Source organism: Guillardia theta (assembly GCF_000315625.1).
Source record: "Guillardia theta CCMP2712 unplaced genomic scaffold GUITHscaffold_203, whole genome shotgun sequence".
In the NCBI taxonomy this organism is placed as follows: Eukaryota; class Cryptophyceae; order Pyrenomonadales; family Geminigeraceae; genus Guillardia; species Guillardia theta.
In genome coordinates, this window is record NW_005434473.1 from 18,403 (window position 1) to 37,573 (window position 19,171).

The 19,171-nt window shown below is 49.1% G+C and overlaps 5 protein-coding genes across 5 annotated transcripts; 2 read left to right on the top strand and 3 right to left on the bottom strand.

Annotated features, from left to right (window-relative positions):
• Positions 1 to 1,767: 1,767 nt before the first annotated feature.
• Positions 1,768 to 2,260, bottom strand: GUITHDRAFT_156203 (hypothetical protein; the record flags this gene model as incomplete). The annotated part of the gene is made up of 2 exons (XM_005819830.1): positions 1,768 to 2,068; positions 2,117 to 2,260. A coding segment is annotated over one exon (174 nt), but the record flags the coding sequence as incomplete, so codon positions are not given.
• A 1,810-nt stretch (positions 2,261 to 4,070) lies between these two features.
• Positions 4,071 to 4,766, bottom strand: GUITHDRAFT_148289 (hypothetical protein; the record flags this gene model as incomplete). Its single annotated transcript, XM_005819831.1, has 1 exon — positions 4,071 to 4,766. One exon carries the CDS (start codon positions 4,764 to 4,766, stop codon positions 4,071 to 4,073), a length of 696 nt encoding a protein of 231 aa, XP_005819888.1.
• Positions 4,767 to 5,810: 1,044 nt separating this feature from the next.
• Positions 5,811 to 6,521, top strand: GUITHDRAFT_148290 (hypothetical protein; the record flags this gene model as incomplete). Its single annotated transcript, XM_005819832.1, has 1 exon — positions 5,811 to 6,521. The coding sequence occupies one exon, from the start codon at positions 5,811 to 5,813 to the stop codon at positions 6,519 to 6,521; it is 711 nt and encodes a 236-aa protein (XP_005819889.1).
• Positions 6,522 to 9,253: 2,732 nt separating this feature from the next.
• On the bottom strand, positions 9,254 to 10,209 carry GUITHDRAFT_156204 (hypothetical protein). Its single transcript, XM_005819833.1, has 6 exons — positions 10,100 to 10,209; positions 9,987 to 10,048; positions 9,801 to 9,942; positions 9,644 to 9,739; positions 9,477 to 9,532; positions 9,254 to 9,406 (listed from the first exon to the last, which is right to left on the bottom strand). The coding sequence occupies exons 2-4, from the start codon at positions 10,044 to 10,046 to the stop codon at positions 9,687 to 9,689; spliced, it is 255 nt and encodes an 84-aa protein (XP_005819890.1). The 5' UTR covers positions 10,047 to 10,048; positions 10,100 to 10,209; the 3' UTR covers positions 9,254 to 9,406; positions 9,477 to 9,532; positions 9,644 to 9,686.
• Positions 10,210 to 13,602: 3,393 nt separating this feature from the next.
• GUITHDRAFT_166593 (hypothetical protein) lies at positions 13,603 to 15,434 on the top strand (the record flags this gene model as incomplete). The annotated part of the gene is made up of 9 exons (XM_005819834.1): positions 13,603 to 13,935; positions 14,013 to 14,128; positions 14,180 to 14,228; positions 14,275 to 14,441; positions 14,501 to 14,558; positions 14,609 to 14,803; positions 14,852 to 14,999; positions 15,061 to 15,254; positions 15,306 to 15,434. Exons 1-9 carry the CDS (start codon positions 13,684 to 13,686, stop codon positions 15,432 to 15,434), a joined length of 1,308 nt encoding a protein of 435 aa, XP_005819891.1. The 5' UTR covers positions 13,603 to 13,683.
• Between the last annotated feature and the right edge of the window lie 3,737 nt (positions 15,435 to 19,171).

A 19,171-nucleotide genomic window follows, 5' to 3' on the forward strand; every position in this document is an offset into this window, starting at 1 on the left:
GGAGGTGCCCGCCTGTCCCGCTGTGTCTGTCGCGGTTTTGGCTTTGTTTTTTCTTTGCATGTTTCTCCTCCACCACCAGCGTTGGCCTCCCTTCCCCCTTTCGCTCTCAGGGAGCTTGATAAGGTGAGGGCCTAGCTGAGATTCCGTTCGAATGGTAGCATCCCCAGGCTTCCCGCCACCATATCACCCTCATCCTCATCCTCACCCTCACCCTCATCCTCATCCTCATCCTCATCCTCATCCTCATCCTCATCCTCATCCTCATCCTCATGATACAACAACAACAACAATACCAACAACAACAATACCAACAACAATAATTTTACTTCAGCGTCGAGCTTGCATTCTTCGATGACATTTCTGATCTTATCTCTGTACTGACCCGTTTACCCATAGTTGTGCTTCCACTCAGCGTCCATGCTCTTGATGTGCATGCGCAAGCTGCAGTGCTCAGACCATACAGTCAGACCAGCGCACTTACTTACACAATGAGTGTACCAGTAGATCTCCATGACCGCCATGTTGTCATGTACAGACAAACAAACAAACCAACAGTACGGACAAACGAACAAACAAACAGTACGGACGAACGAACAAACAAACAGCACGGACAAACGAACAAACAAACAGTACGGACAAACGAACAAACAAACAGTACGGACAAACGAACAAACAAACAGCACGGACAAACAAACAAACAAACGAACAGTACGGACAAACAAACAAACGAACAGTACGGACAAACAAACAAACGAACAGTACGGACAAACAAACAAACGAACAGCACGGACAAACAAACAAACGAACAGTACGGACAAACAAACGAACGAACAGCACGGACAAACAAACAAACGAACAGTACGGACAAACAAACAAACCTTCCCTTCAAATTTCAAAGTGTTAGCAAATTTTTTGGATGTGTGAAATCAGATTGGTTACATGTTATAATCAGACGCAATGGGTCGGGCACGCATGTCGCGCCAACGATGATTGTTTCCTGGGGTTGCAACACGCATAAGCCCACAATCAGCTGCGTTGAGAGGCATCGAGACTAGAAGAAATGGAGATAATATGTCCTCCAATGAAAACATTGACTTTCAAGATGTGCCACCTTCCAGTTTACATAAACCCCTGTTCTTGAAGATTCAAAGTTCCTTCCTATCTCAACTTCAGAGTTCGATTGAAGTTCGATGGACAAATAGCACCCTGGGCTTACGGGTTCTTTTAACTCCTGGTTGTTGAATCCGCTATCATGAAGATCACGATGATCTATGCCAGGTTGTTCACAGGTGCGTTTCCGCTTGGCAACAAATAGCAACGCTTAGCAGATGTGATTGTTTACACATCCTCATTGTCATCCCTATTGTGATCAGTAGAGTTTCAATTGTCTTTGGTGAAAATTCAAACCTTGTTGCCAACATGATTCATTTAGGATCCTGACACCTCTGTTTCGATTTGCATGCAACATCATTCTATTTGTTTGCATCTCCTTCTTTTGAAAAGTGTATCTCAGAGTGTTATACGGTCTACTGTGACATCCTCCCGAAGTTCCTCCTGTCCATTGCGTGCTTTGTGTTCTGTGAGCCGCTACTACCAGGACAGTGCTGCTTCAGAGCTGTTGTATACAAGGGACCACAGTAATCACCATCATGGTGAAGCATCTTTTATTTGTTGGCAAATAAACAATCTTCAGAAACTGTTATTACGCAGATTCAAGTTTGCATGACTGATACAGCCTTTGCCTACTCTATATATCGCTTGATCCCTGGTATCACAGCCTAGATGTCAAACATGCAATACTATCTCGGAGTGTGCAAGACACTTTCCTGAAATTGCATGGTTGGAGCAATTGCGAGAAAGGATTTGCAGAGAGAATAAGCATTTGCACGGGTTGTCATGAAAGATGCTTCATCAACATCATCGGCAATGCCGCAGTAACACGATGATACGATTCACTGCCGTGATTATCAGCGTAGAAAGGAATCTCATATCGACACGTCTGAAGCAAGCATCTGATACAAACGATTATCTTCTTAAAACTCTGAATATCGCCAACCATATCATGTACCTGCCATTGTCCAATCAGCACATCTACAGTGTTCCCGATGCAACTCACTGGCCATGTAGGTTTGTGCCACGAAGGATACCGTAGACCATGAGACAGAGAGAAACACAAGGTAGACACTGTTTCGTATGATGTTTTTGCTTACCATCACAGTTTCAAAATACATGCTGAGATCGGCTGTTGCTATGCCATCTTCTGTCCATTCTGAAATTACACTTGAACATTTTGAATGAATCGTCATTGTGCAAGAATTTGAATTTTTTGCTCAGCTTTGACATCATCTTCGGCCTAAGCTAAGTGATCTAAGTGGTCTTAGTGCAATTTGAGGCAGCGTGGTAATGATAGAGATGTTGCATTGGCTTTATGTTGAGGAAGAGATGTTGAGTTCAAATCTCTTGCTACTTCTTGAATTTCACAGAAGAGACCAAGTCATCACAAATAGACAAGTAACCGTATCTTCGTTTCCTGCATATCAATGCATGGTTAGATTCGAAGTCTCACATTGTTCATTATCGTCCTTACGCGCGTCAATGGGACAATCTCACCATCTCTTGTTCGCCGAGGGAGGGGGGGGCTGGAGTGGAGACAAATGGGGGGACCCCCTACCCATCATTTTCCCATTTGAAATTCAGAGACTGGGGGGTGGAGGGTGAACCTTGGTCAAATTCGAACCGTAAAACTCGCAACGCTCGAGAGTGTGACCCACCCTACGCGAAAAGGAGGTTTGGAGTGGAAATAATGGGGTCAAAGGCGTGGCGATTCAAACCCACATCGCGGCCACCCCCCTCGAGTATAAGACTCTAGCTCAGGTGGGTGCTGTTTGACCACGCGTTCGAATCCTAACGGCAATCGAAGAGATTGCTTTTCAGCGTCAATTCCACTACCAGAATGCCCAAGACTTTTATGATTCTCGCCCACTCCTGAAATCAGACTACCTACCCTGACTTCATCTCTTCTGAGACATACGGGTGGTGTAGAGCTGAGTCGAGGGAGCTCTGCCGGCCCACGGGAAATGCTGACATTGACAGTACAAACTTAGTACGGAGGGGAAAAGGGGATCCTGATACAAAAATCCTTGAACCCGGTAAAACTCAATTATACCTCGGTACAAACAGGCTAGCCTGGTACAAACAAATCCAGTCGAGAACCCAATGGAATGAATCAGACACTCAGACCATTTCAATCCTGAAAAACGAGATTGAAAATCTGAAAAAACATAACTGTGATCTCCTTCTCCAAAACAGAGACCTATCCCTCCAATCTGCACAAATCAAGTTGTTGCAGAGGCAAAAAGATGAGTTACACAAGGTCGCTGAAGAAGCGAAAGCAAATACTCAAAAGCTTCAAACCCAACTGGATGAAAAGGTTCAGCGTACACTTCAAGCAATCGACCTCCTTGCACACGGTAAACTTCCTTCCTCTCAAAACGAACACACGAAGGCAAAAAGGGATGATGGAAAGCAGCAAGACAATACATCTTCGACTCCTCGAACCTCTTCACGATCAAGGAAATCCAACACAAAATATGACTCAGGTAAAATAGCATGTCTGTTTAAAACTAAGTATGAGCAGGCTATGATTTCTCGTCCGACTTCTCGGACAAAGATGACGACGAATGGCGTAGTTCACAAAAGAAAACTTCAAAGAAGAGACGACATTAAACTCGTGATCTTTAAGGCAAGTGTATTAAATAAAACCTTAGCCTCACCTCACCTCAATATGAAGATTCCTCAATCAATCAGTCCTCTGTCTCTTGGATCCACAGACTGCCGTTCTGCCCATTGCAAGACTCTAGCTCACGTGATCTTTAAGGCAAGTGTATTAAATAAAACCTTAGCCTCACCTCACCTCACTATCAAGATTCCTCAATCAATCAGTCCTCTGTCTCTTGGATCCACAGACTGCCGTTCTGCCCATTGCAAGACTCTAGCTCACGTGATCTTTAAGGCAAGTGTATTAAATAAAACCTTAGCCTCACCTCACCTCACTATCAAGATTCCCTCAATCAATCAGTCCTCTGTCTCTTGTATCCACAGACTGCCTTCTGCCCATTGCAAGACTCTAGCTCACCAATCGCAATGCAAAGCATATCCGCGTGATCAGCGTGCTCAGGGCATGTGTTCTTGACATCCAAGGCGATGCTGCGCGCAAATGGGGTAAAAAGCATAACAAGCTCAATGTAGAACTGTTGCTGCTTGCACGTAAAACTGTTCCAAAGCAGCACAGTTTGTCTAATCAGATTCGCCAGCTCTATGCGGTGAGACATCCTGGTCTTCTTCGTTTTGTAGAGGCTTTCTTGGATTTCACGGAGGACTGCCCTCGCGGTCCTGATATAAAACACAAAGTTTTCTACCTGCTCGGGAAATTTTGTGACACATTCCATCTTCTTGTTGACCTCAAACTTTTCTTTTGGCAAATAACTAAGATTGACAAGGGCGACTGCGTCGTCAATATACCCGGCTCTGGAAGTGATGTGTGAGACTGCCCTCTGCAGGTCGGGTTGAAGAACGTAGAGGAGATACCAGTGGTGAAGCTTCTGGTCATCCTTAAAGCAATTCCACACGGTCCTGATGGTGTAGCAGCTCTTGCTCAGCGCAGTGCAATCAGGCCCGACGATGCCGTCGTATTTCTCCTCGTCAAACTCATTGAGCTCTTTAAGGAAAGTGCTAATGGCGTTGTTGAAGTGGCCGTTGGTGTTCATGGTTGTTGTTACTGTGTCTATTTCGGTCTATTAGTCTCCAGCTGGGTTGAGGCTTCAGGGTTGACTGAAATAGGGTAGTACCCGGTGGGTACTAATGAAAATATGGTACAGACAGGGGGTACTGGGGGTACTGACTTTACAGGTGGAGTGGGAGTACCCGGTGGTTACTAATGAAAATATGGGACAGACAGGGGGTACTGGGGGTACTGACATTACAGGTGGAGTGGGAGTACCCGGTGGTTACTAATGAAAATATGGGACAGACAGGGGGTACTGGGGGTACATAAACCTGACATTACAGGTGGAGTGAGAGTACCTGGTGGTTACTAATGAAAATATGGGACAGACAGGGGGTACTGGGGGTACATAAACCTGACATTACAGGTGGAGTGAGAGTACCTGGTGGTTACTAATGAAAATATGGGACAGACAGGGGGTACTGGGGGTACATAAACCTGACATTACAGGTGGAGTGAGAGTACCCGGTGGTTACTAATGAAAATATGGGACAGACAGGGGGTACTGGGGGTACATAAACCTGACATTACAGGTGGAGTGGGAGTACCCGGTGGTTACTAATGAAAATATGGGACAGACAGGGGGTACTGGGGGTACATAAACCTGACATTACAGGTGGAGTGAGAGTACCCGGTGGTTACTAATGAAAATATGGGACAGACAGGGGGTACTGGGGGTACATAAACCTGACATTACAGGTGGAGTGGGAGTACCCGGTGGTTACTAATGAAAATATGGGACAGACAGGGGGTACTGGGGGTACATAAACCTGACATTACAGGTAGAGTGAGAGTACCCGGTGGTTACTATAGTAATCTCTGCTACCCGTGTTCGCATAACCACCCCCTCTTTGGAAGTCTAAGTACCCCTCATATTAGCTAATGAGTCGATGACGTGTTTTATAATATGAGTTATAAATAGGTACCCCTATTACAGTACCCCCCATATCAACTCTAGTACCCCCCATATCAACATACTACAGTACCCCTATCGACCACCCCCAACTCTACCCACGAACATCACAAAATGGCAGTGAGCGCAAAATTCAAACAGTCTCTCTATGCTTTGACCTATGTTGTTGATCGTCAACAGATCGATGAAGATATCAACTTTTCTACAAAAAACCAATGGACCCGTATTTCCTTCGAAGAGAATTGCCAGAGCATCCTTGACCAGTGGAACAAACTTCCTCAAGATAAACGCGCTCAGCACTGGTCTCTCCTTCGTGTTCAGAAATACGACTTTCAAAGGGTCAAGCTATGGCTCAAACAAAGCAAAATCCCATCTCCAGCATGCATCAAGATACTCAACATCATTGGTCATTCCGACAGCAAGCCCATGCACTTCCAACTCGACAGGTTTGCCACTAAAGTATTTGCCAATATCCAGTCCGCCATCCCTTCCAAGCCAAACAACGTCAAAACACTCCTCTGCTCTTTGGCAATCATCAAAAACGCCACAGCACGCTATCGCGGCTGCTTATACAACAAAAAACGCCTCTCCCGAACTCAATGGAAGCAGTTTGTTGACGCAATCGACATCACCTATCAATGGGCGACACAACTTCGACAAGTTAATCACTCAATGACCAACAAGTTTCTCAAGATCCTTCTTCTTTCCCCTCGTCATCACATGCGAAAGATCCGAAACAACTACAAATATATGTGTCCGTGGCATACCACTGTTTCTGATGAGTTGCTTGAAAAGTGTAATTTTCTATATTCACAGTTCGAATAAAACTCATGCAACCATACTCTCAATAAACTTGATTTCAACTTGAACTTTTTAATCTCAAACATCTGTAACAAAGCCGAAGCCTCCCGATCGAAGGATTCGCTACCTTAATATTGACATAATGTTTAAGACTATTCAAAACATTTAAATATACGTCAATTGATCGGTCTTGTCTAATCTCATTCATAAGGAAATGCGTTATGCTCATTACATGCGACTTGAATTCATCTTTCAAATTTGGATCTACCATCATATCATTGAATTGTTGAATTGTTTCCTCTTGCTTTCTTCTTTCCCTTCTCGTAGCTTCCTCCCATTGCTCATGCTTTCTGGCTTCATTTTCATCCCTCTGCAATTTATCAAGCCTTTCTTGCAGGTCAGCAAATATTCTGAGTTGATCTCTTAGCTTGTTCGCAAGAAACTTCAACTCGTCTGTTGTTCCGATCTCTTTTATTCGATTAGCATTCTCATAAATTCCTTGGAAATCAATGCCATTTTTTGAAAATTCGCCAAAAGACATATGTAGATTTGAAAATAAATTAATCAATTTTCTCAGCAAATTTACCATAGTCCGAATCACAGATTGCAGGTCATGGCCGCGCGAGGTTTTCTTTTTCTCATACACTGATGCAAGAAATAGAAATGTTTCTTCCACGAGTTGTTGCATCTCAATGGAAGGATTATTTTCACGCCTAAACTCTCTGTAGATGTCGTTGAGGTTTGATTCAAGTGGAGGCAACTCGAGATTCATTTCTATAGTTCAATCAACCTTCTCTTTAAATATATACAGTTAATTTGTTTAATGCGTATATTTCTTGCCCCCGGGGGGGGGGTGTTTTTGGTACCATGCTAGGGTGGGGGAGGATGCTGGCCTACATTTTGACCAGAAAAATACCGGTAATGGTTCAACTTCCGGTACCTTGGCAAAGTAGTTCAAGGGGGAGTATGAGGGTCCACATATCAAAAAAGTTACTAGATGACGATTTTAGGGGTGGGGGTACATACCCCTACCCATATTTTCCATTCAATGTCAGATAAAATGTGGGGTAGTATCTAATATACAGGGGTGGTGGTCAGACAAGTCGGTCAAACTCCAGGCTTAAGACTTTGTGAGGTGAGGGGGTTCAGGGTAGGGGTCATTTGTGGTAAAAATAGGGGTACTTTAAAGGAGGCCGAAGGGAGGCAACAATAAGTCAAGTTGTTCGGAAGGGGTAGGGTAGTGCAAGGGACAAGAGGGGGTAGGTGGAAGTGGGGTCATGACACAAGTTTCCCGCTGTCCGGTAACCGAAAATATTGAGCAGATATTCCGAATTATACTTGCCAAACTTGAATGTCTCTGATAAATATTGAATTGACCTTTCAAAAACTTGAAGGTTACACTGGAGAAGGATGAACCTGACGAGACCTCAAGCAAAGACTTTTGTTTTGTCTTTTTACAGTGTTTTTTCCTCTCGAAGTTGATCAGAAATGCAGTTGTCACTACTGAAACGCAGGAGCAGTCTTGGATGCTGCTGCTGCTGCTGCTGCTGATGATGATGATGATGATGATGATGATGACGACGACGACGACGACGACGACGAGGATGAGGGTGAAAGAAGAGAGATGGAGAGAGCATGTGTTGAGATGATGAAGTCGGGGGCTTCTGCAATGAGAGATTTGGTTCACTCAGTTGAACGATCGTTCGGCCCAAATGTGAAGCATCACTTTAAGTCCATTCAGCGTTGAATTCGATGTGAAAGATACGAATTCCATCTGATATAGCTGGTCAAGCATTCAGATTTACACTGCAAGGTGGTTGACCACACGGTATGTGATAGAGAGAATTTTATTGCTTCCCTGTCAGACGATTTTATTGCTTCCCAAGTTCCCTGTCAGACCATGCCTCCTCCTCCTCTGCTGTCCTTTTCAACCTCTACCTGATCATTCTCGTTTCTCCTCTCCTCCTATTTGTCTCCTCCTCCTCCCCCTCCCCACCTTTCCCTTCCTTAACCTACCAACGTCGGGCTACAAAAAAGTTTGTGGTTGTACTCTAAGACGGTCAGCCACCATCCGCGGTTACGGCGAACCCATGGGCCGGATGGCGGTAGCGTTGCTGGCGATGGGGCTCGTGTTACTACCGGCAGGGGGCGGGGCGGCGGCGGACGGAGGCGGCAAGATGGGAGGAGGAGAGGAGGGAGGAGGAGGAGTTGCTCGAGGAGGAGAGTTCGTGCAGACCGTGGACGACCTGGTCTTCAATCACTTCCTCCTGCACTCGCTGCAGAGCCGCGGTTGGTGGTGGGGGGATCATCAGCAGCGGCGGAAGGGAAAGGAGAGGAGGCGCAAGGGGAGAGAAGCAAGCTGTAAGAACAGCTCGAAGGTGAGGGGATGAGAGCATGCGAAGGTGGCTGATGGCTGACTTTGCTCATGTTGAGTGCACGGGAAACTCCACCCAGGCAGAGATCGAGTTGCTATGGCGGAGTCGGTACAGGCTGGGGAGACGGATCGAGGATGGTTCGATGGAGGGTGTCCAGATACGAGCTGCTGAGGACGCGGACGCTGCGGATGCTGTTCGATTCGTGCACTTCTACGAGAGTGAGGCAGAGCGGGACGAGGTAAGAGGAGGGAGGGAGGGAGGGAGAGAGGGAGGGAGGGCTAAGAACGAGCATGATCTCCTCCCAGGTCCTGAACTTCGTCAACGAGTTCAACGTCTACGTGCCTGAGCATGCCATGGGCATCATCGAAGTGTTTGAAAGTCCGCATAGCATGATCTGTGCTTCCTCCCTGTCCTGACACCAGCTTGCTCCTGGTACCCCCAGCCGCAGTCAACGAGCTCTCGTATGAGCATGGAAGCTACGTATGCGTCCTCGAAGGAGGACAGCCTCTCTCCGAGCTGTTGGATCAGGATCAGGTCAGTCATGCAGACAGCTGCGAACCTGGAAAACATCGAGAATTCTTAAGTGGCGGTCCTTGCGGTACAGGAAGAAGTGTTCACCGTCAAACGGGCAGCGAGTCTCCTCAAGGAGGTAGAGACGAGGTCTGCTGTCCATGCTCCTCTTCCTCCTCTTCCTCTTCTTCCTCCTCTTCCTCCTCTTCCTCCTCTTCCTCCTGCCCCCCCCCCTTCCCTCTTCGACTGACGACGCTCAAGTCTGCTCACCCTCGCACGGCTCAACTATGAGGTTGGAAGCTTCTCATTCCAGACCATTTTCTTCGACAGCCAGCGGGTGTTGTTCAACCCTGTCTTGTGAGTGCAAGGGGTTTGAGAGCTTGCATGGCTCCCTCCTCTGATCAGCCGCTGCTTTCAGGAGCCTGCTTGCTAGACAGGCAGGAGGAGAAACCTTGTACGGAAGCATTGAAAGTCTTCCGCCACTCTGCAAACCTCACAAGTCTCGGAAGATCAGAGGAGCCGATCATGTCTGGGCATACAGAAACATCGTCTACATGATGGTTTGCTCGCTCCATACCTGGCCAGCTCCTCATGCTAGTTCAAGGTACCTCGTCCTGGAAACTTGCTCCAAGATTGCCCAGCAAGTCCAGACGATGTCCATCATCCGTAAGAACGCTCTTTGACTTTATCTTACACCTGATGACGGTCGGACAACAGTGCGACTTTGCAGACTTCAAGGTTGTATTTGTTACAGATCCAAGTTGTAGACCGGTCATAGCTCCAACTTTTTGCATTCTGGTCGGGAACTTCGCACTTTACTTTGGTGTTGTTTGGTGTTGACGGTGTGTTTCTAAGAAGCAAATAGTCCTCATCGTAACAGAATTAATCTCATCTCAATGTACAATGAAAAACATTTTCTAGTTTACTGCTTGTTTCTGTGATATATCTACTAAATCAAATGACCATCATTCCAGCTACATCTTTCTTGCCCGATCGAGCACTCTTCATCAATCGAAGGCAAGAGGTGTATATTACGTATGCTTTAAACAAACAGGAACCTGAGCACTGACCCACTGGCCTAAGCCTTGTCCAGAATTCTCTGATGATTGATGGAACTTGGAAACGGAGTAGAAGATTTCAAAATCAATCTTGCCTTGCTCTCTGACGGATACGATGAACATCTCAGTAGACTGAAATATTCTACATTGATTTTGACGTCAGTTGTCCATGATATCCGTTTGATGTCAGTTTGTCCATGATATCCTTTGTAACCAATGCTCTCACATTGGTTCAAGGGCGTCGGTTATGCGATCCTGATCAGTGCAACTACAACCTGCGACCGCAACTACATGCAAATACTCACATTCGTGCATGGCCTCACAGTTTCAATTGTTAGAAAAACGTTTGAGACTCCAAAACAAATTACTTCTCCCTCACTCATCTCGACATCAGCAGGATACATGAAGCCTCTAGCTTCTCCTCAGCATTTCGCCTACTCTAGTCCACAAAATCGTCTTGTGACCGCCCCTCTCCCACCTTCCATAACTGCATCAGTGACAAGGCTTTGTCAAGATCACTGACTCAAATTGCATTTGCTCGATCGTTGCTGAACACAATCTAAATAGTATGCTTCTGATTTCATGATCCTCTACAACACCGTAGTTTACCTCCTCTCCTCCTCCTCTTGGTCACAGCGTTCTACTCTCACCCCTCTCCTATTCCACCCGTCCGCAAACATTTCCCTTCTAGAACAAGAATAGTCCTGCATGAAACGACCATTGACCTCATGACATCACATGCTTCAGCCCTGCATTCTCCCATGCTCAACCACGACTACCTGGCATCACACCCTGCGAGCGTCGGAACAAACCCTTTTTTTTTCTTTTTTTTTCCGAAGTTCCTTTACACAGAATCTGAGACCGTTCACTGGCAACTTGGCAAGCCGCTGAGCCCGGCCCCCCGGGCCCCGGGCCCGCCGGCCGCCACTGGGCTTATGAGCTCATCGCGGCCATCCGACTCAAAAAACCGGGCCATTAGCCCAGTGCCGCGCGGCGGCGGCCGGGCCGGGCCGGGCGCTCCCAAGCCAAGTTACTACCGGGATCGGCCTCGTAGTACGGTCCGGCCACCGGCGCGGCCCCCGGATGGCGGACCCTTGAGCCTCGAACTTGAACTCAGCCTCGGAGCGCACTTAACAAGGAAATCGGTTAAATTAGTGCAAATTTCCTTAATTTTAAGAGGAAAGTCTTTAATTTCGCTCAGATCCAGGCACAGCAGAACCCTGTCGTACCCCCCACCCCTCTACGCCTCCTTCCCCCTACACCCCATACACAAGTACCCTACCCCCCTGGTGCGGCATGGAATTCAGAGAGCACTGGATGCTTTGAAGCTCCTGTGGGGGTACCTACTTTGCCATTAAAGAACGGGTCTTTTGATACTGAAAAATACCGGTGTTGATGCAAAGATACCCCCAAGTCCTGCTGTTTGTATCAGTACCCCCAAGACAAGACCCCACCCTACATTAGCAAGGCATTTGCCTTTACACCCCACTTGTACCACCCCGAGTACTTTCCACCCTGATTCCTTTTTAAGTACCCCTGCACATACAACACAAACTCTATTGTACCCCTCTTTTACCCTTGAACTACCCTATCCTTTACCATCAGAATCTTAGACTGATGACCTCCCACCCCACATGTAGAATCCACACACCCTGTTCTACCAACCTCCGAATACAAAGACCACCCACCTTTTGCATATTCTACCCACCCATGTTTCATTCAGTACCCTTATACAGTATATCTCATACCCACCCTTAAATCATGTACCCTACCCATGAGAGAATGTTATCTTGTACTACTACCCCTACAAAAATACCTTCACCCCCTGGTTTCCCACGGACCCCCTTGTTGTTCAAATTTGTTTGTTCTGGCACCCGACCCCATGCACTACGCCTTGTTTTGGACCCACCCCCATCTATCCTCCTATATTCACCCCTACCCACTTCAACGAATGTTCCCTGTAGTTCGATTTATGACCCCTCGTTTGAAGATGGAATAATACCACCGGTACCTCTTCTCAACCATCAGTACCCCATAAGTCTCCCGTAGAGTGTTAGTGCCCTTAAGTACCCCCTTTTTCTGACATCACCCCTCATATTCACACCATTTTTCCTACACCGGTCATGACAATTTTTTAAGAGAAAATCTTCTCCCTGGGAACATACCCCAAACAATGTCAAGGCTTTCTACCCTCACCCCCTGTTTTCAAGTGAAAGTACCCGGTACCATGTACCCTCACCTGGTGCGCAAATCAGTAAAAAATCCTTTACCCCCACCCCCTTATCTTCTACTTGAACATATGTACCGGTGGAGCACCTACCCTAGATCAGAACACCCCCTACCCCTCCATGACAGCTCTTGGAATACCCCTACCCCTGCTCTAAAGCCTTCTTGCAACCGCGAAGCCCTTCCCGCCCCCCGCCTTCGCTAAGGCTGGTTGTTCGTCCTCCTCCGCCGCTCCTCCTCCTCCCCCATCGTCATATCCTTGTCTCTTCTTCCTCCTTGATGTGTATTCTTCCATTGCTCAACTGAAATTCGTCTCGTGACTCTCCTTCTCCTCCACGCTCCCTCCCAACTCGCATTCCTCCTGCGCTATGCCTCCTTCACTTGCGACTCCCCATGCCATTCCCTTGAACCATCCCTCTTCCTTAAAGTCTCTTTCGGCATATTCGCTCGTCATTACTGTCATTGCTATATCGATATCCCTGTTCTATCCGATGTCAAATACCTCAATGCTTGCTCGGGCTTGAAGCCCGACAGTGAAAGTTTTGATTTTCGAAGTCTTGCCTTTCCTCGTTGTCTTCTAGTTGTGATCTCTGCATGCAGTGCCTGCTTACCTTAGTTTCTCTTGGCATTCACCATGCGATAACTGTCAACCTGCCTAATGATTGCACGCTGCCTTGGCAGCGCTGATTTATTGTTCTTGTTGTGTCAGAGTCTAAGTCAACGCAAAGTACTACACCTCCTTCTAGTTATGTGTGAAATACTTGTTATGCACCAGATCATTATGGCCGATCAAGTCTGATAGTGATTCGCAGGTTTCTTGGCTCTCTCCCTCTCTCTCGATTTTGGCTTCTTTACATTACTTCCTGACCAAACGGGCACCTCTTGAACGTACATTCGCAACCTTACAACGAGCATTCCCGGATTTGCAACATCTGCAAACTTCAAGAAAAGTGACAACTAGCAACATTCGTCAGAAACAGACTCATAACTAAGAACAACCAACTGAACTAACAAAACATGCCAATCAACGGATACATGAGTGCAGCCGAGGTCCTTATTGGTTGCCCTCCGCCCAAGAACGGACTTGCTCCCTGGGGCTTGAAGACGGCCCAGCCCAACACACCGCCGATTGTTCCACCCAAGACACAAGCCGTCCCAACACCCATCAGGACTCCTTCGATCAACATCAAACCAGCCGATCCTCCCGTTCAAAGCTCGGAGCTTGTGGCTTCTGCTGCTGGTGCCCTCCTCGGCCTTCAGAACGATCAGGTGAGAATGATGTGGAGAGGAGGCAGGAGGAGGGGGGTTATTGCTGGGATTCTGTTGATCTGATGCGATCTGAACAGTCCCGGATGTCTCACAAACAAGTCGAGCAACATCGCAGGCTCAAGGCCAAGCAGTTCTTCGACGAGTTGCGATGTTTGGTTCCCGCTGCGCGGGATCCCAAGAACGACAGAAACAAGTATGCCTTGATTGCGATGATGAGCTGTTGAATGGCTGACTTGCAAACAAGGGTGCTGCAGTTGGCTATCGAGTACCTCAAGGCTCTCAAGAGTGGTCAGGTAACTTGTTCAGTATCAATCAGACATCGGATAACGTCCACATCAGGGTGACTGGCATTCATCTCAATTTAGAGCCAACGAGCATGCTGCAAGAGATGATGGGAATGGCGAGTTGATGTTCGAGATGGACCCGGAAAACGACAAGGTCAAACCCGCCGATGCCGATGACAAGTCCAAGAGCTCCGAGCTTTCGGAAACGGACAAGCGATTGAGGTCAGTTGGTTGTTTTGGTCAAGGCTGATCTTTGTAGCTGACGTTTTTGTTTGGTTCAGCCACAATGAAGTGGAGCAGCGCAGAAGATTTCAGGCGAAGATCCTCTACGATGAACTTGTAATCCTTTCTCTTGGTTGCATCTTCACGTGCTAACATCGTGTGTTTAGCGTTCTCTCATTCCTAACTCGAGCAAGTACGACAAGAACACAGTCTTGTTCTACACCATCCAGACAATCAAGCAGCTCTCGGGAGTCTCCGAAGAATCCTTGGCCAAAATGGTGCAGGATCTCGGCAACTCGGAAACAGAGATCGATGAAGACCAGAAGCCTTCCGGCCTTGCTCACGACATGCATTCCGACAAGGTGTGCAAGTATCTTGTCGTCTCAGGAGCCTCGCTGAACTCTTTGCAGTCCTTGCCAGTGTCCGAGTCTCCGACAGACATTGCTTCGTTTGCAGAAACCCTGTGGGGGTCAGGGCAGCGAAGGGGCCAGAAGAGGAGCAACGCTGTCATCAAGGAGGAATCTGAGTCAGACTGCAACCTGGAAGAGCTGGAGAGGGGTAAGCCTCTGACTTCATCCTCATCCTGTTGAGCTCCAGACTGACCTTCCTCCCCGTGCAGGATCGGACTTGTCAACGGTAGCAAACCTCAACACTGAGAAGAAGAGGATAAGGAAACTGAGTGAAGACTCCACCTCATCTCTCAAGGGCTCGCTGCCGACTAGCCGCGTTGCCTCGTCGTCAGGCAAGACTGAGTCAGACGACGACGGGGACTGCTTGAACGCCCTGAGCCTCCTCTCAGAATGTGCCTTACAGGTAGAACTCTTCTATACCCTCATCTGCCTCCTCCTGACTTTCCTTGCTCAGGTGCAAGGGTCCGAGCCCAACACGCCTGTACAGGGACCGAGGGGGGGCAATTGGGGAGAGGGCTCTCTGCTGAGATCCCTGCCGACGCTGAGGCTCTCGGCATCTGAGAGCAAAGTGCTTGCTCGTTGAGTTTGCGTGGGGCTTTTGCTACGCATCTGCTACCTGAAGCTGAGGCTTCGTTGTACATTACCATCTGGATTATTCTTTTTAGCTACTTGATATCTCTCTCTTCAAGGCAAATCAATCTCTCTCTCATCACGGTTTCGGATTTCTTCCGACGGACGGCAAGTTCGCAATCGCTGGATTAATTCTTTTCTTTTTTCTTTTTTTCTTTTCTTTTGGGCTCTTCTTTGATTCGGGAACTTTCTTCTAACAACACAAAAAACACTAACAGCAACACACTGTGAACTAAAAATGTAGAAAATAGAAAATGTACTAAAAATGAAGGTTAAACTCAAGCAAATTCAGCCTGCGGCGGTGACCGTCCGTGTTACTGTCTTACTAGTTGTAAGTCCTCAGGTCAACTGTGACTCAGCGGCCAGTCTCGGCGGCCGCCGGCCGGGCCCGGTACCGTGCCTCACTGAGCCAGCCGGCCCCACCTCCCCCGCCCCCTGGGCGGCCGGGCCCCGCGGGCCCGGCTGGGTACTCACCGTACTGGTCGCTCCTTGGTCAGTGCGACCCGTTAAAAAGGAGGGCCTTTGACCATTTTGACTAGTGTTTTGACCGTCTAGCGATTTGACCTCGTGAAAATTACGAGAATGGTCAGGTGGGTCGGGTGCTCAGGGCTTGAAATAGGGGGTGGGGGTAGTCTTTAATGGCCAAAAGTGGGTGGGGGTACAAGGTTGATTGAGAATGGAGCGGCACCTGTTCGTTGTAGGGGTTATGCAGGAAGAATGGGGGTACTACAATCAGAGATATGATTGTATACCCCCAATTTTAATGAAATATTCAGGGAAAATCAGGGGTAATGGTATTTGATCATGGGTTCTAATTTTACATGGTCAACAAAATTAGGGGTAGGTGTAAGTACCCCACCCAGTCATTACGACCAGTTTCAAAGATCACCCCTTGTTTGTGCTACACCTAACAACGGGATCAGGTGTCCCAATGGGTGAGAAGGGGTGGGATGGAAATTTCGAGTTAGATTACTGGGGTGGTGAAGAGTACCGGGGGTACATAAAAATACTAGGGGTACTTGAAATGAAATTTCATTTTAGACGTGAAGATGGTGGGTATAAATGGGTCTTTACAGGGGTATATTCAAAATATTGGGGGGTGTGAACGACGGGGTTACTGGAAATGAGTGGTGGGGTATTGTCAACATGGGGTAGGGGTGATGGTAGGTGGGTAGGGTGTGGTGTTCTATGGAATCGGGGGAGTGGAGGCGTGTGGAATGGTGTTGGAGAGAATGGCGAACGGAGGGGAAGAGGAATGGAGGATGGAGAAGGGAAGGGAAGGGAAGGGAAGGGATCATGGTAGAAGATAGATAAGAGATAGGATGAGAAACTGATGGCAGCAATGTCCACTGAGCGGACGAACTGAAATATCAGATCAGATTTAAATCAAGTTGAAAGAGATATGGTCGAGTCTGTCAACGGGGAAGACGGCATCTTTGCTGGTCGGCAAGAGACTGACAGGAAGCAGGGAGGAAGATTGGTTTGATACCGAGCGGGAAGACGAGAGCACAAGCCCTTGAGGAGGGAGGAATCTGAACTCTACATTGCCGGGAATTCATCCAGGTAGCCATGGCACACCTTGATGAAGTCATCGGATGCAAACTTGGGATAGCGGGAGGCAGGATGTACATCCAGGACATCAGATGTGGGGGAGCAGCCGCTCTGAGCAGCAGGCTGGCGGTAGGAGACAGAGTGAAGGAGATAGATGGCGTGAGCGTGGAGGAGTTGCGGAGCAGCGACCCAGCACCATGCTCCGCATGCTTGTCATGGAGTGCAGAAGAGCACGGCTGCTGTTCTGCTCCTTGCTCGTGCACCTGCTCCGCCTGCACCAGCGGGGCATGCCAGTCATGCACGTGTCTCAACGTAAGGAGCAGCGGAGAAGGGGGAGGACAGGAGACATCTGAAGGACACGATGACCAGAATCCTCCGTCCCTACCCAGCAGCTCCATACAGTCTCCTTCCCGTAGTTTCTCCTTCCTCTCCTCGCCCTTCTCGCCCTCGTCCGCCTCCACTCCCTCCAGCATGCTCTCCTCGGCAGCCTCAATGCTGCAGGGAGAGAGGGGCGCGCCGGTCTGGCTCAAGTGCCACACGCTGGACGACGAGGAGCTTGTTGTGTGCCTGATCCGCCATGGCGGCTTGCAACAGACGACGACGGGGGAGGAGGAGTGCGGCATCGGGATCAAGATAGTGAAGGAGGAGTTGGACGGAGGCAGGACGGGGATGCTGGTAACGGAGATGTACCCCGGGCATGCCGCATGGCTTGCTCGCTTGTCAGTGGAGGAGCAGCAGGCGCCGATACTTGTCAATGACGTCATCGTGGAAGTGGAGGGGAGCAGCATCAGCGGGATGCGAGCGAAGGAGGTCAGAGCGCTGATCCAGGGGCCAGCGTACACTCGGGTCAAGCTCACAATCGTGCGAGGAGGAGAGAGGAGGCAGCGATGGATCGTAAGATCACCCAAGGTGAAGGAGGGGATGCTTGAGAAGGTGGAGAGCTATAGGAGGAAGGTTTGCCGCTTCCCTCCCACTCCCATCCTCGACAGGACGAACAGGTACGACCTCTACTGCAAGTGGAAGGCGCCGAGCGTGCATGGCATGTCGGTTAAGGATGCCGCCGCTGCGCTCCTGGAGAGGTCGATGAGGGCGGACGATGCCACGGGGGAGCAGGAGGAGGACGAGAGGACGAGGAGGAGGAGGATCGGCATCACTGACATGCTGTTGGACCTCTCGGGGGAGATCCGGTGGAACGCTGTTGCTCTCGTCTCCTGCATCTGCTCCCGGCCGATCTACCTGTGCAGCAACCTCCGCCTGCTTGCCTGGAAGCCCAAGTTCAGGGCCTTTACTGAGTCCTTCCGAACCATAGACGACAGGAGAGGAGGAGAAGGCGGCGGCGGCAGCGCAGGAGGAGGATGGGGTTGGGGAGGAGGAGGAGGAGGAGAAGGAGGGTGGGGTTGGGGAGGAGGAGGAGGAGGAGGAGGAGGAGGGTGGGGTTGGGGAGGGTGGGGCGTGGGAGCGGAAAGCCGACGGAATGAGGAGGAAGGGTCCGAGGCAGTTGTCTCGTCCCCCAACAAGGGATTCTCGCTGTTCAGCCCCAAGAGCTGGATGGCTCCCTTCAAGCTCGATCCGTTCTCCTCCTCATCCGCCGCTGCCGCCTCCCCCTCCGCTGCTTCCTCCTCCCTCGTCAAGGCCGGAGAGCTCCATGGGATCGACTGGTACACAACCTTCTCCATCGAGCTGGGCAAGTTCATGGAGGTAGAGGAGAGCAGGCTCGAGAAGCTCCACCACATTCTGCGCTGCCCCAACGTGAGCCCAGGGCTGTACGCTTCCTACCTCCTCGAGAAGGCGAAGGAGAGGAGGCTGAGCTTGAGTCCATCTAAGCAAGAGGGAAGTCAGACAGAGGAGGGGAGGAGGACGGAAGGGGGAGATACAGCCAGGGCTCCTTTGTCCTACAGGCGGATGGATTGGACGGAGAGGGAGGATGAAGGAGAAACACTGAGCAGCGGGATCAACTTTTCCGACTGCGTCTCAGTCCAGGAGGAGCAGGAGGGTGCGGGAGGCTCGAGCCAGTCGAGCCTCCCGCAGGAGCCCGGGGAGGAGGAGGAGGACGCGGCGGCTGCTGGCCCTCACATCTCCGGCATGCCATGGACCATCTGTTGGCTGACGCTTGCAGTGTCTGTGGTGGCCAAGAAGTAC

Bases quoted from the DNA above. Each gene is read 5' to 3' on its own strand.
- GUITHDRAFT_156204 (XM_005819833.1), bottom strand. From the start codon at position 10,046: ATGATGGACATCGTCTGGACTTGCTGGGCAATCTTGGAGCAAGTTTCC. The intron at 9,943-9,986 runs CTTGAACTAGCA...GAGCGAGCAAAC, and splicing joins AAGTTTCCAGGACGAGGTAC to CATCATGTAGACGATGTTTC. The intron at 9,740-9,800 runs CTGAAAGCAGCG...CCTTGCACTCAC, and splicing joins CCTGTCTAGCAAGCAGGCTC to AAGACAGGGTTGAACAACAC.